A 12074-nucleotide genomic window follows, 5' to 3' on the forward strand; every position below is an offset into this window, starting at 1 on the left:
GGGCCCTGGGTAGGGGCTCCTGCCCTGTGGACAGTGTGGGGGAGGCCAAGAAGGGCTGTACCTGGCAGTGAAGTAAACCTGCAGGGTGATGGAGTTTGGGGGTGCATTGGTGGGTCGTGCTTCCAGCAGCCCACTGTTTGGGGAGACCCTGAAGGCCACAACATCTTTGGCTGGCTCCTGCTGGCCTGCAACGAGGGGAAGAGAGGACACGCCAGCTCGGGCAGCTCCGTGTACTGTCCTGGGAAGCCTTCACCCACCCGGCGGCTTGCCCGCATCTCGGGTGTGCACGTCTGGTCTTAGCAAGCACCCCAGGCCAGGGCAATGCTGGGGTCACTTGGGATTGGGGGACTGGCTGTCTCTGCATGAATTGCAGGTGGTGCCAGCCCTGGGAGCCAGCCTGCAGGGACAGGGCACACGGGCCCCTTCCTGCAGGTCTTGTATTATTGGCACAGCCCCACAGGGGAGCAGTGGGCAGGCGGGAAGGCAGGACATACCCATCAGCACGGTCCAGTAGCTCCGGCAGCCACTCAGGTTCATCAGGGAGACTTCCCGGACTCGCTCCTGGTTCACAAAGCAGGTCCCGAAGTCCACCCAGCTGGTGGAGAGCTGCAGCTCGGGCACGGCCACAATGGCCCGCAGGGGCACCACCTGCATGGGACCAGGCCACCTAGCCCACTCCAGCTGGGCTCTGGGCTGGGGTCTCTGGGACACAGGGAGCCCTGGCGACCCCAAGTACTGATGCTCCTGAGGACAGCAGGGGAAGCACCCCAGTGGGCTGCAGGGCGCTGTGCCACCATCAAAGGCCGGGGGCTGCTGGCAGATTCTGTGCAGGGAATAGGCCAGAACGGCACCCTCTGCTGCCCCTGCCACCTCACACCCACCAAGCTCTGGTCCCTGCTCCTGGTGCAGTCGGACCTCCCTCTTCCCATGGGGGCCCCCTGTGGTCCAGCCCTCAGTTCCTCTTGGGCTCTGGCCCATCTGGCGCTGTCCCTCGGCCTCAGGCCCCACCTGTGTCCTGCTCTAGCTCCTGACGACTTAGTCCCCGCATCACCCTCAGGTGCTGCCTGCCATACACAACCCCATCGCCTGGGCCCCTGACCTCCACCCCAGCAGCTGCCCATGTGCCCGGCTGGAGAGCCAGCTCCACTGCTCAGCCTGCTGCTTCTGGCCTCTCTGGAGTCCTCCCTGGGCCATTCCCCACACCCCTTACCTGCGGCCCCAGCTCAGCCTCCACACCACGCCAGGGCCAGGGACCTTCTGGCCAGTGGTGCTCACCCTGGTGCTCAAAGCCCCACACGAGCCCGAGAGTCGTCCCTCACAGCTGCCTCGGGTACTCACTGTCCCCACCCATCAGGCCATTCCCTCAGCCTGGCTGTCAGCGTGTTTCCCTTCTCCTTTGATTAAATCGTGTACAGGCTTCACGTGCCACCTCCTGCAGGGAGCCTTCCCTGATTTCCCACCCTCCAGCCCCTCCCCTGGCTCTGGGCTCCTGAGACAGGTGAGGATGGATGACCCTCATCTCTCTGTGCTCAGGGGGGGCCTCTTTCCAGGCCAGACTGAGCCTCCAGGGCAGGGCCCCACTGGTGCTGTCCTCCTCTGACCAGGACAGAGCCCGGCCCGGCTCCACCCCTCCCACGTGGGGCAGGCTGGGACTCGCCTGCGTGGTCTGGTTGGTGTACTCCAGGAGCAGATCCTGAGCAAACTCCATCTCCTTCTCGCCACTGGCGCTCTGCCGAATGTCCACCCCGGGCAGCATCCGGTCGGCTGGGAGCTTCTGATAGGAGAGCAGCTCCAGGGAGAGCGAGAAGGACACGTTCACCTGGGTAGACGTGGGCGCAGGTCATCCCAGGCTGCTGCGGGCAGGTGGCCACTTCCCCACCTGGAGCTGCCGCCCAGCCAGCAGCCCAGCAGCGCCCCCGCCTGGTGCTTTCGTTCCACAGACGCTGCCCAGCACCCACTGTGCCCAGCACTCTGCTCCTGCTGCGCCAAGCCGCCCCTGCCCTCAGGGTCAGAGGCCAGGGGGGGAGGGACAGCGAGTGAGCCACCCATTACCACCTCGCATGCCCGGGCTGTGGCTGGGCCCTTAGGCTGAGGAGGGACTTGATCTTTATCCTGAGGACCGTGAAGAGCCTCTGTCGGGTTTTAAGCAAGGAAAGGTTCGAGTCAGCTTTGCCTCCCACAGGGGTCGCTGGCTCGCTGCCCACGTGGGTGTGAGGACACCGGTCCGGAGGCTGAGACCGTAACTCAGGCTGGACAGGATGGAGCTTGGCCTCCTGCCTCCCAGACGCAGGTCATTTGTACAAGCTCATCAGAATCAACTGAGACATTTGTTAAAAATACAAATTTTAGGATCTCAGCCTAGACCTTCACATCTCTGGAGATGGGCCTGGGAGCTTGTATCTTTAGGGCACTGATGTATTGCCAGGCTTGGAAACCACTGCCCTAGACCAAGATACGGGTGCAGGACGGGGAGCAGGGAGAAGTGCGGAGATACAGAAGGGGCATCTGCAGGGCTCAGCGGCTGGTCTGAGAGAGAGGAGTCCAGGATGAGCACCAGAGCGGGGCTTGGGCAGGGGTGGAGGGTGGTGGTGTTTGCTGAGGTGAAGAGGAGGCACAGGTGTGGGCAGGACGGGATGGGGACTGGATGGGGAATTCGGTTTGGACAGGTTGAGTTTGCTTCTAGAACTTGGGAGAGAATTCTGGTCAGGAGCCAGACGCCTGAGCACTGACAGCAGGTCAAGGGTGAGATGCAGTGCTGTTACCTGATGTCCTTTTTTGGGGAAAACTTTTGGCTTCCCCAGAGCTGCCCAGGGATTCTTAAATACCTGGTGGCTAAGGACAAAGCCCCATGGGGAGCTGTGGTGGATTGGGACCTCTGGCTGTGCTCTGGCTTCCCTCACTTTAGCCCTTTGAAGAAGGGAGCAAGAGCACGGTGGGGCGGGGCGCCCTTAATTCTGTCCTCTGCGTGTCTGCATCTGTCTCCCCTACCTCCGTGAAGAGGGGTGGGGGAGGCCCATCACCTACCCCAGCATCTAGCACATGGCAGGCCCTCACAGAGTGACATGTACACGTGACAGAATACGGCTGTTCCCTAAGGCCCTGGAGGTGGATGAGGTGACCCAGGAGCGTGCAGAGTGGGGCGAGGGCCGGCTGGGGCTCTAGGGAGCATGGGCATAAGGAGAGGAGGAAGAGGGCCTCCAAGGCAGGAGGGGAAGCAGGAGAGAAGGTGGGGCACCCCACCTGGCTGTCTACCCTTGGCCTGCCCATGCACACTGGGGGGCCACTGTGCAGATGTGGGGGTGCACACACCCAGCCCCCGAGAGGCCTGTGCCCCATCCTCATTTCAGCTGCCTCGGTGACCAAAGGAGGCAGAAGTCAGTGGTTCCCACTGGGGCCCTGGCACCCCCGCAACACCAAATTCAGAATCTAGGATCCTGTTCTCACTGATGCTTTGTCAGAAGAGGCAAGATCACTTTGGGGCCTGGAGTGCCCTTCAGTTACGGCAGTCCAGCCGCGGGCTCACCTTTGCCAGGGCACAAACCCTGGGCAAAGGTGCGTGAGAAGTGAGGGAGTGTGTGTGGGAAGTGGAGGTGCTCACAGGACTGCATGGGCCTCCACCAGGACATCAGCAGGGGATCGGAAAGAGAGATGTCTGGGTGAGTTTCTGCAGCAGGCGGGTGTGTGGACACTACGTCTGGGACATCCATGCCCGGCTAAGTCACCTGTGCAGAAGTACCGAAAGTGCCATGTCAATGGGCTGTTTGCGCAGGCGCGGCAGGGTCAGCTGTGCAGTTGCGTCTGAGTGCAGATGCGAGGGTGTGCAGCTGTGTCGTCTGCACACACGTGAGTGTGTGCCATCAAGGCGGGGCCTGCGGACACCCTCCCCACCCCTGCCCCCACTGACCAGCATGTTCTCCTGAGGGCGGAGCACCAGCTGCTTGCCGGACGAGGCCGTCTCCTCCTCACACGCCAGCTTCCGGCCAGGGCCAGGAGCTCTTTGGCTCCGGCTGGCCCCATCTTGAGACACAAAGAAGGGCCTGGAGACCAGGAGCTGGAAGTAGTGTGGGGTTTCTGTAGTGTTGGTCAGCTTCACCTGGCGGGTGGTCACCAGCTCACTCAGCACCTGGGCAGCCGCAGAGGTGGGGGAGGCTACGGATGCATCTCTCCCCTCTCCTCAAGCCCATGGCCCCGGGGAGGGGTGGGAGGGCTGAGGGAGGGAACTCAGACTGCAAGGCCTGTGCCCCAGAAGGGCCCAGAGAGACACGTGAAATCCAGGTAAACTGGCAGGGCGGGAGGGTGGCCGCACTCACCCCAGAGCAGGGCTGCTCGGGGATGAGGTCACTGGCCTGGCACCGGAACTCCATGCCGCTGTCACAGTCCAGCTCCACACTTAACCTGCGGGGCAGTAGGCACTGCTGGGGCAGGCCCGGCATCTGGGCCTCCTGCCTGCCCCAACTCTGCTCACCTGGCCTGGGGCCAGCCTTTCCCTGGGCCCCCCTGCTGGCCTCTCCTCCCTCCCAGTCCCGTCCTTTTGCTCTGAGGACTCTGTCTGGCCCTACCCATGCCCGGCGAGGATGTTCCCCACAGGGGGATGGAGGGGATGGGGCAGCCCGGCCAACTCACTGTGCCAGCCTCACGTAGCCATGCAGGTCCAGTCTCAGGGGTCCCACAGCAAAGTCCTGCAGGCGACGCCTCTTCCCTGGAATCTCCCTTTCCACCTGCCAAGCCCAAGCCTGGTCACTGGTGGTCTCTAGGCTGAGCAGGCCACGTGCTACCCAGGAGAGAGGTGGTGGCTGTGGTCCCCACCCCAGGCCAGGAGGCTTACCTTGTCGTCCAAGCTCATGAAACCCAGGGCGTAGGCAGTACACTCCACCTTGTGCAGGATATGGGGGCTGAGCACCATGGGCGAGAAGGAGACGTAGATGATGCTACTGCCCCCAGCAGGGACCACCTGGCATGGACACAGCAGCCTCAGCACTGCCCCGTGCCTACCGGCTGGCCAGCACAGACCCCACAAGACAGCTCCCAGCCCCCACCCTGACTCACCACCTGCTTGGGGCTGACACAGTACAGGTGGTCGGAGGGCACGCCCTCGTGCTCCTGCAGGATGACTGAGATGAACTTCTCTGCCGCCCTGCCACTGGCGCTGGAGCCACCCTCAACCTATTGCCAAGGAGTCACTGAGGCTCACACGGGCTCACCCGGCCCACTGGCCACACCTCAGCAGCCGGAACGGCAGCCCCCTGCCCCGCCACCCCTGCTCACCGATGGGGCAGCTTCGAGGCTGGATGCTGACGCATTGGAGGGGCTTGGGGACCAGAGGGAGAAGCTGCCCCCAGGGGTCTCAGGGCATAGGAGCTCATGCCCAGCTTGGTCCCGCAATGGGAAGGGTGGCCCGTAAAACACCAGCAGCTCCACCAGCCGGTCTTCCTTGTCTTCCGGAGCATAGGTCTCCCAGTCCAGGCGGATGTCTGGGGCAGGCATGGGGGGGCAGGGCGGGCAATAAGGGAGGAGCAGGCCATCTCCTCTGGGCCTCCTCCCCGCACCCCTCAGACAGAGGCTACCCGCTCCCCCATACCCAGAGTGGAGGGGGCCTTGCTGCCTCTCTAATGCCACCTCCAGGCAATTCTCATTTTTAAAACACAGTCTTTACAGGCTTATGCCATTGGCTCTACTGTCCGAAGCCCTCATGGTCACAAGACCAGGTCTCCATGTCCAGATGCCCGAATCCAGGCACCCCACTCTCCCCACAGCCTCCTCACCCTCTGGCCTGTTTGCTGACAGGTTGCTGCCCTCCTTCTCCCCCTCCGCACAGCAGCCCGTCTGCCTCACTTCCTTCCCCAGTGAGGCTGGTCTCCGGGGCTGCCAGCACCCTCAGAGCTCCCTTCGCCCCCACTGCCCCCACCTGGCAGAGCCTGACCCTGCAGGAACTGAACTGCACTGTCCCTCTGGGCACCATGGGAGAAAGTGCCCCAGCTGAACAGAATGCCACCACCTAAATCTGTCTTCAACCTAAACTGGGCCCACATTGCTCTCCCTCCCAACACGGACCACCACAGTGCCAGGCCGTCCCTGCTGTTCTCCAGCTCCTCCATCTGCCTCCCCCATACCCAGCTGGCGGCCCCACTTATCTCCCAGAAGGTCCCAAATCAGGAAGTCCCTGAAGTCCTGTCCCAAGCCTCCACATCTGCCTGGTCTATCCCATCTTCCCCACCCCTCCTGCCCTCGGTCCTGCTCCTGTCCCCTCCGCAGGGGCCAGCACGGCCATATCCCCTCCCTCCCGTGACGCAGCTTGCCTCTCTCCTAGCTCTTCCCCAGGCCATGTCGGCTCACCCTTCCTCAGCCGACATGTCTTACGGGGAAGCCTGGACCCCCAATACATTCCTAGCACTCTGGCTGCCCCTTCAGTTGTACCCAACACTGTGGCCCACAGTCACGTCTGTCCCCCCCATCAGGATGTAAGCCCTGCAGCAGAGACCCTGCTGTCCTGTATCCCCAGCACCTGGCACATGTAGCTCAGGTCCTGCTGGCTGCAGGAATGAGAAAAGGGGTTCCTTTGAAGTCTGTGTCCCTATGTGCAGTGACCCTGGTGACAGCAGGCCATCTGTGGTCCCACCAGCACTGGGAGACCCAAGGTTGGGCCAGGGCAAGTCCCATCCTCTGGGATGGAAGTGGCTCTCTCTGACAACCCCAGCCTGGCCCGGGCTCTCTGGGCCTCCCTGGGTAACCGCAGGCCGCCTGACTCCTGGATCTGTTCGTGAGCTATCAGCTTCCCCAGCCCCGTCTTCCCTCCCAGCCTGGCTCAGCACAAGGCACAGCCTACGACAAGAACCCCAGTTTAGCTCGTGAGCATCTTACCACACGGGCTGGAGTTATTCAGGCGAAGGGTTCGGGTAACTGTGTCTCCTCCAGAGACCTGAGTGCCAAACCTGGAGGCAGGGAGACCAGATTGAGCACAGCCACAGCCAGCGTCCACCTGGCAGGCAGGGCTATTTCACAGAGGACGGCTGGGGCTGGGGCGGGGGCTGGGCTCAGGCAGGGAGGAGGCGCTGCAGAGGTCTGAAACCCAGGCCTGCGGGCCTTCCCCATGCAGCACCTGGTGAATGGGGCTCCGGTGCTCCGGGGTGCTCACTGCCCTGGCAACCCATCCCCGCCCACCCTGAGCCGACCATGCTGATTCCAGCTCAATCGCGTGAGGGGACCAGGTCTTCTGCCCCCCCAAAGCCCTCAGAGATGTACACATGGCAGCCGTGTCCCCCGAGGCCCTTTCCTCCAGGCAGCTTTGCCCTGGAGCCTTCTTATAGGTGGTGCCAAATGGCCCTGGGCCAGCTGGAGAGCACCAAGCTGGCATGGGCAGCCCTGCCTGGAGGGTCTCAGGCAGGGCGGAGGGGGCATCAGGGAGCAGAGGAGAAGGCGAGCGTGGGGCACCTGATGACAGGCTCCTTCTGGAACTGGTTAGTGGTGTAGTAGGTGGTCCTCAGGGAGCTGATGGGGCAGCCCACCACAGCCATATGCACCGGGATGACTGCCGGTGGCAGGTCTCCCACCTGCAAACACACACCTTTGTCACTCCTGCCATAGGCAGCCACCATATTTTCTCCAGGAAAGGCCTCCACTTGTCTAGCCAGCCCAGGGTCCCCACAGCTTGGCCCCAGACTCACTCTGCACCATCCGATGCCCCCTCGACCCCCACCCCGGGGCTGCCTGGCCTCCCAGCATCAGCTTCCCTTCCCCTCCGGCCATCTCTGCTCGTCCTCCCAGCCCTGCAGCCTAAGGATCTTTGGCCTCTCATGGCCCCATTGATCAAATTTCTGCATCTTTTAAAGGGAAAGAATTTTATTTTTCTCTGCCAATAAAAAGTAATAAATGCTTATTTTTAAATTTAAGAATATGATAACCACCTATAATCCTATCCCTGCAGCATGACTCACTGTTAACATTTTAGGGTACAACTGTCTATACTTGTATACATAAAACACAGACATAAAAGGGGAGCAGACTGGACAACATGCTTTTCTTTAATAACATTCTCTTTTCTCTTAACAATATAAGATAATTTTACTAATAAAAAGTGTATGGCACCATATAACAGGCTGTACAGAATTCACTGCAGGGATGTGACCCAATGTTTTTATCTAATCCTCTACTGATGGACATGGATCCAGAGGTTATTTCCTTTTCATTTTTTTCTCTGTTTTAAACAGTGCTAAAAACCAGGGAAATCTGGCATGAGGTCATCCAACCATTTATCTGCTTCTTTCCCTGGGGAAGATTTAAATGTGCACCCCCCACATTCCCAAAGGGCCTCCAAAGGGCGGCACTCGTGCCCACCGGGCTTGGAAGCACCTTCCCCTGCACCTTCCCCAACAACTTTTAAACCTTGCTAATCTGACAAAAACCAGTATGTCATGGTTCTTTTATTTTGCATTTCTATAAATACCAGTGATGGTGGCAGATTTTCATATGTTTACTGGCCATCTGTATCTGTCTTTCTTTGAATTGTCTATTCAAACCCTCTGCCCACGTGGGATACTTTTTGTTTCCCCTTACTGTTATTTAGAACTCTTTGTATATTAACGAGATTGATCATTTGTCATACATACGACAAACAACTTAGGGCAAATATCTACTATAAACCTGTTCAATTTATTAAGTAGTTCATGAAAATCTTCTATGCTACAACTAAACAGTGTAGGATGATGTATGTAGTTTCATCCCTCCGCACTCAACTAGGAGCCCCTTGCTGGTGTCGTCTGTTATCTTATTCCTCCCCGTGTCCTCCATAGTACAGTGGGCCACACAGGAGCCCGTACACAGAAGGTGCTCCATTTGTGCTAAATGCAGGAGTAGATGAATGGACCCCTGGGTGAATGAATGAATGCACAGAGGGCTGGGAAAGGGCGTGGCTCTGGGAGGCTGCTACTGTCCCTCCAGGTCGTGGGTCCTGGCCCAGGCAGGCAGCCTACAGACTCTGCTGCCCTCCTCGGTGTGGACCCAGCCCTGCACCTCATGGGAAAAGGCGTGGAAGGTTCCACTGCTTGTGAGGACCTCACCTCACTGTCTGAACTGCCTGAACTGCCTGAACTGTCTCAGCCTCAGTTCCAGAGGCTGCATCACACGCAAACACCCATCCCGAGCTTGGTGGGCATCGCCTTTCAATTTGGTGAAGTTTGAGAGGCTGAGGGCCAGGTGTTGGAGGAGAGGAAGCCTGGAGGGGAGGGCTGTGGCGGCCACTGCCCTCCTGTGAGCCCTTACCGTGCAGATGAGGCTGTCCCAGTACTCGCCCCACATGTTTGCACACGCTGTGATGTCAATACTCAGCTGCTGGTAGGCCCCCAGCGTGCCCTCGGAAACATGGGGAAAGAAGGCAGCTCCTTTTCCGTGAGACAACATACTTTCCATAAAATCTGGGGGGGAATTGGGAGTGGGCATTCAGGGCCCTGGGGTTGGGAATTAGGGCCAAACTCTCAGGCATTAGCCAAGCACTGCCCCAGATAAGCCACCCTCTCCTTGGTCAGGTAAACATGCCCTCCTCTTGGGAGCCCAGAACCCAGGGGCCAGCAGCTCAGGGCCCTGCTTGGCCAGGCTCTCTTACCTCCTGGGGGCCAGGCCCCAGGGGGAGCCCTCCCTCATGAGCCACCATCCATCCCAAATCCAACCCAGGTCCCGTGCATGGGCCTATGCCATAGAAAGGAAATGGCCTCATTCAAGAGAAAGGCACCGTTGGGTGGAGATTCCTGGCCACCTTGGGGCCCTTGCTGGGAAAGACTTGAGAGGGGTCTGTGGTCCTGGTCCCCTCCCCTGGAAACTGCTGGCCCACATCATCAGAAGGCCATGCCAAGCCCAGCTCTGGCCATGGCCCGGGCCCAGCAGCCCCACCCTGGCGGCTCTTACCCAGCCGCTCTCGCCTGGCCAAGTGCTCTCGGATCCGCACCGTCTTTAGCAGGGCAGGAGGCATGTCAGGGCTGTACAAATGGAGACACAGAAATAGTATTAAGGTAGCCAAGCTTGTTCCAAGACCTGCCAGGCCATGTCCTGTGGTAACCAGCATCCCACCAGGTGCCCAGCAGAGGATGGTGGCCCTGCCTGCTCCTCCCAGGGTAGAGCTGGTCAGATCTCTTCACCACCTTCTCTGGTCTTTGCTCCCACAGTACCCCACCACCCAGAGCATCCCAGCTACAGGCCAGCCGCCAGCTGCAGGGGTTGCCTCCCAAGAAACCCAGGAGGGCTCCAGGACAGGGATCCCTCCCCCAGCTCTGTGCCCTGGTTACCCTGGATGCAAAGCCAGCCCAGACTCCCCATCTCTAGCCCAGAATTCTGTAACAGGGCCCTGTTCCCAGTCTTTCCTGCTGACATCTCTCTAGCATCAGGTGTACACTAACTTTTGGGAGTGCAAAGTTAATGGCTTAAAACCCTCCAGAGAAAAAACTCCTAAATTAATAGTGTTTACCAATTTCTGTGGTGTAAATACTTTCACCATGGCTGATTTCAAGTTACAGCCTTGCAAAATGCCTGCATATTTAATCATCTGCTCTCCCAAGTCAGTACTAGCTGGTTTGGGTACATCACTGTGTGTGTGTATGTATGCGTACATGTGTGTTTGTGTATGTTTGTGTATATGTATATGTGTGTTGCATATGTGTATGTATATGCATGTTTGTGTATGTTATGCATGTATGCACGTGTGTATGCATGTGTGTGTGTGTTTATAAGTAGTGCTCTAGGTATTGCCTCTGCCCTTGACCACGGTAGCTCTGCTGATGTCTGTCTTATCTATGAGGCATCTCTTTCCACCTCACCTCCCCATGTCAGCCCAGGCGTGCTATTCAGTGTTCCCTGAATACTTCCTGCTCCTGAACTCTGCCTCCCACACCTTTGCCCAAAGCTCCCCCTGTCTACAGTAACTTTTCCCTCGCCCACAAGAACATCCTGTCCGGTCTACTGGAAACCCTCCACTCCAGCAGGCCAGGCCAAGGAGAAGGGGCCACAATCCCAGCCTTTCCCACAGCCCATCTAGTGGCTGAGAGGTGGATAGCAAGAGCCATCTCCTCTCTGCATGTCCCCAAGTCTACCTGTGAAAACACAAACTTCCACCTCTCACACCGACCAGCCTCTGGCCACCTAAGCCACACATCTGCCCTAGGAACTGCCTCTGAAAGAAGGAAGACTTACAGGCTGCTCTTTTTGCTCAGGCTGTTTGGGGGGCTGCCGAAGTACTCAAACTTGAGGGTGAAGGGGGTCTGTATTGGGGAGCAGTTGGTGAGAATGAGCTGGCAATTCACACGGGTCCTCAGTGGCACTGTCGAGCCGAAGTCCAGGCAGAGCTCATTCAGGTGACCTGGCCACTGCTGTGTGCTGAAAACACCATGGGGCGCTACGTTACACGCCACCCTTGGCCCTGCCCAGAGAGCCACCTTGGGTGGGGGTGGAGGATACAGGAGCTGTCCAGACATGAGGCTTCATCCTCGGACTCCCTCCTCATTGAGCTGCCAGCCCACAGACCCAGCTTTCCTGCCCACCCATGGCGCCGAGAGAGGCCTCTAACTCTGCACAAACTGTCCCTGGCCAGTTGAGTGTCTCCCAGTTGCCAGGCCTCCGGTGGGATAGCCCAAGGTGCCTACACCCTGTCCCCTGCCATTTCCTACCTGCTGGACACCACGCCTCCGAGTGCGTGGGGAGACGGCACACAGAGGGCGGGTGTGGGGTAGAGGAGCTGTTCCCACAGAGGTGGCGAGGGGCCGCAATAACGCTGTGCCCTTTTCCCAGCTGCAGGGACTGGATGGGAGTGGACTGGACCACAGTGCAGTGCCGGTCCTTTGTGTGGGTGCCTCAGCCCCCAGGCCCCTGCCCCAGCCCCGGGCTCACCTGCTGTCAGAGCCATCCATAGAGATGGTGATGGCCACTTGCAGTCCCTTGGGCTTCCCAGAAATGCCTAGGACCAGTGGCTTCTTCATTCCTGACACATGACAAAGGAGGGCTAGATCGGTCAGCTCTTCCTACAAGAGAGCCCATCCAGGGTTGAGACTCAGGGATAGGACCTCTGAGGATGAGCCCAGATGGTCTTCCACAGAAGA

General features: G+C 59.2%; 1 protein-coding gene across 3 annotated transcripts in view; it reads right to left on the reverse strand.

Moving 5' to 3' along the window:
• The window catches only part of DLEC1 (DLEC1 cilia and flagella associated protein), a 72129-nt gene that overhangs the window by 609 nt on the left and 59446 nt on the right, over nt 1–12074 (reverse strand). For all 3 annotated transcript variants that reach the window (XM_045536600.1, XM_045536594.1, XM_045536608.1), the window contains 15 exons: nt 11866–11996; nt 11173–11355; nt 9895–9965; nt 9256–9407; nt 7429–7547; nt 6859–6929; nt 5266–5471; nt 5047–5163; nt 4826–4951; nt 4624–4718; nt 4311–4395; nt 3905–4123; nt 1658–1819; nt 495–648; nt 62–185 (listed from right to left, as the gene is read on the reverse strand). In XM_045536600.1, coding sequence (XP_045392556.1) covers nt 62–185; nt 495–648; nt 1658–1819; nt 3905–4123; nt 4311–4395; nt 4624–4718; nt 4826–4951; nt 5047–5163; nt 5266–5471; nt 6859–6929; nt 7429–7547; nt 9256–9407; nt 9895–9965; nt 11173–11355; nt 11866–11996 — 2015 coding nt within the window. The remainder of the gene's footprint in view (nt 1–61; nt 186–494; nt 649–1657; nt 1820–3904; nt 4124–4310; nt 4396–4623; nt 4719–4825; nt 4952–5046; nt 5164–5265; nt 5472–6858; nt 6930–7428; nt 7548–9255; nt 9408–9894; nt 9966–11172; nt 11356–11865; nt 11997–12074) is intronic.

This window comes from Lemur catta, chromosome 1, assembly GCF_020740605.2.
Source record: "Lemur catta isolate mLemCat1 chromosome 1, mLemCat1.pri, whole genome shotgun sequence".
Lineage (NCBI taxonomy): Eukaryota > Metazoa > Chordata > Mammalia > Primates > Lemuridae > Lemur > Lemur catta.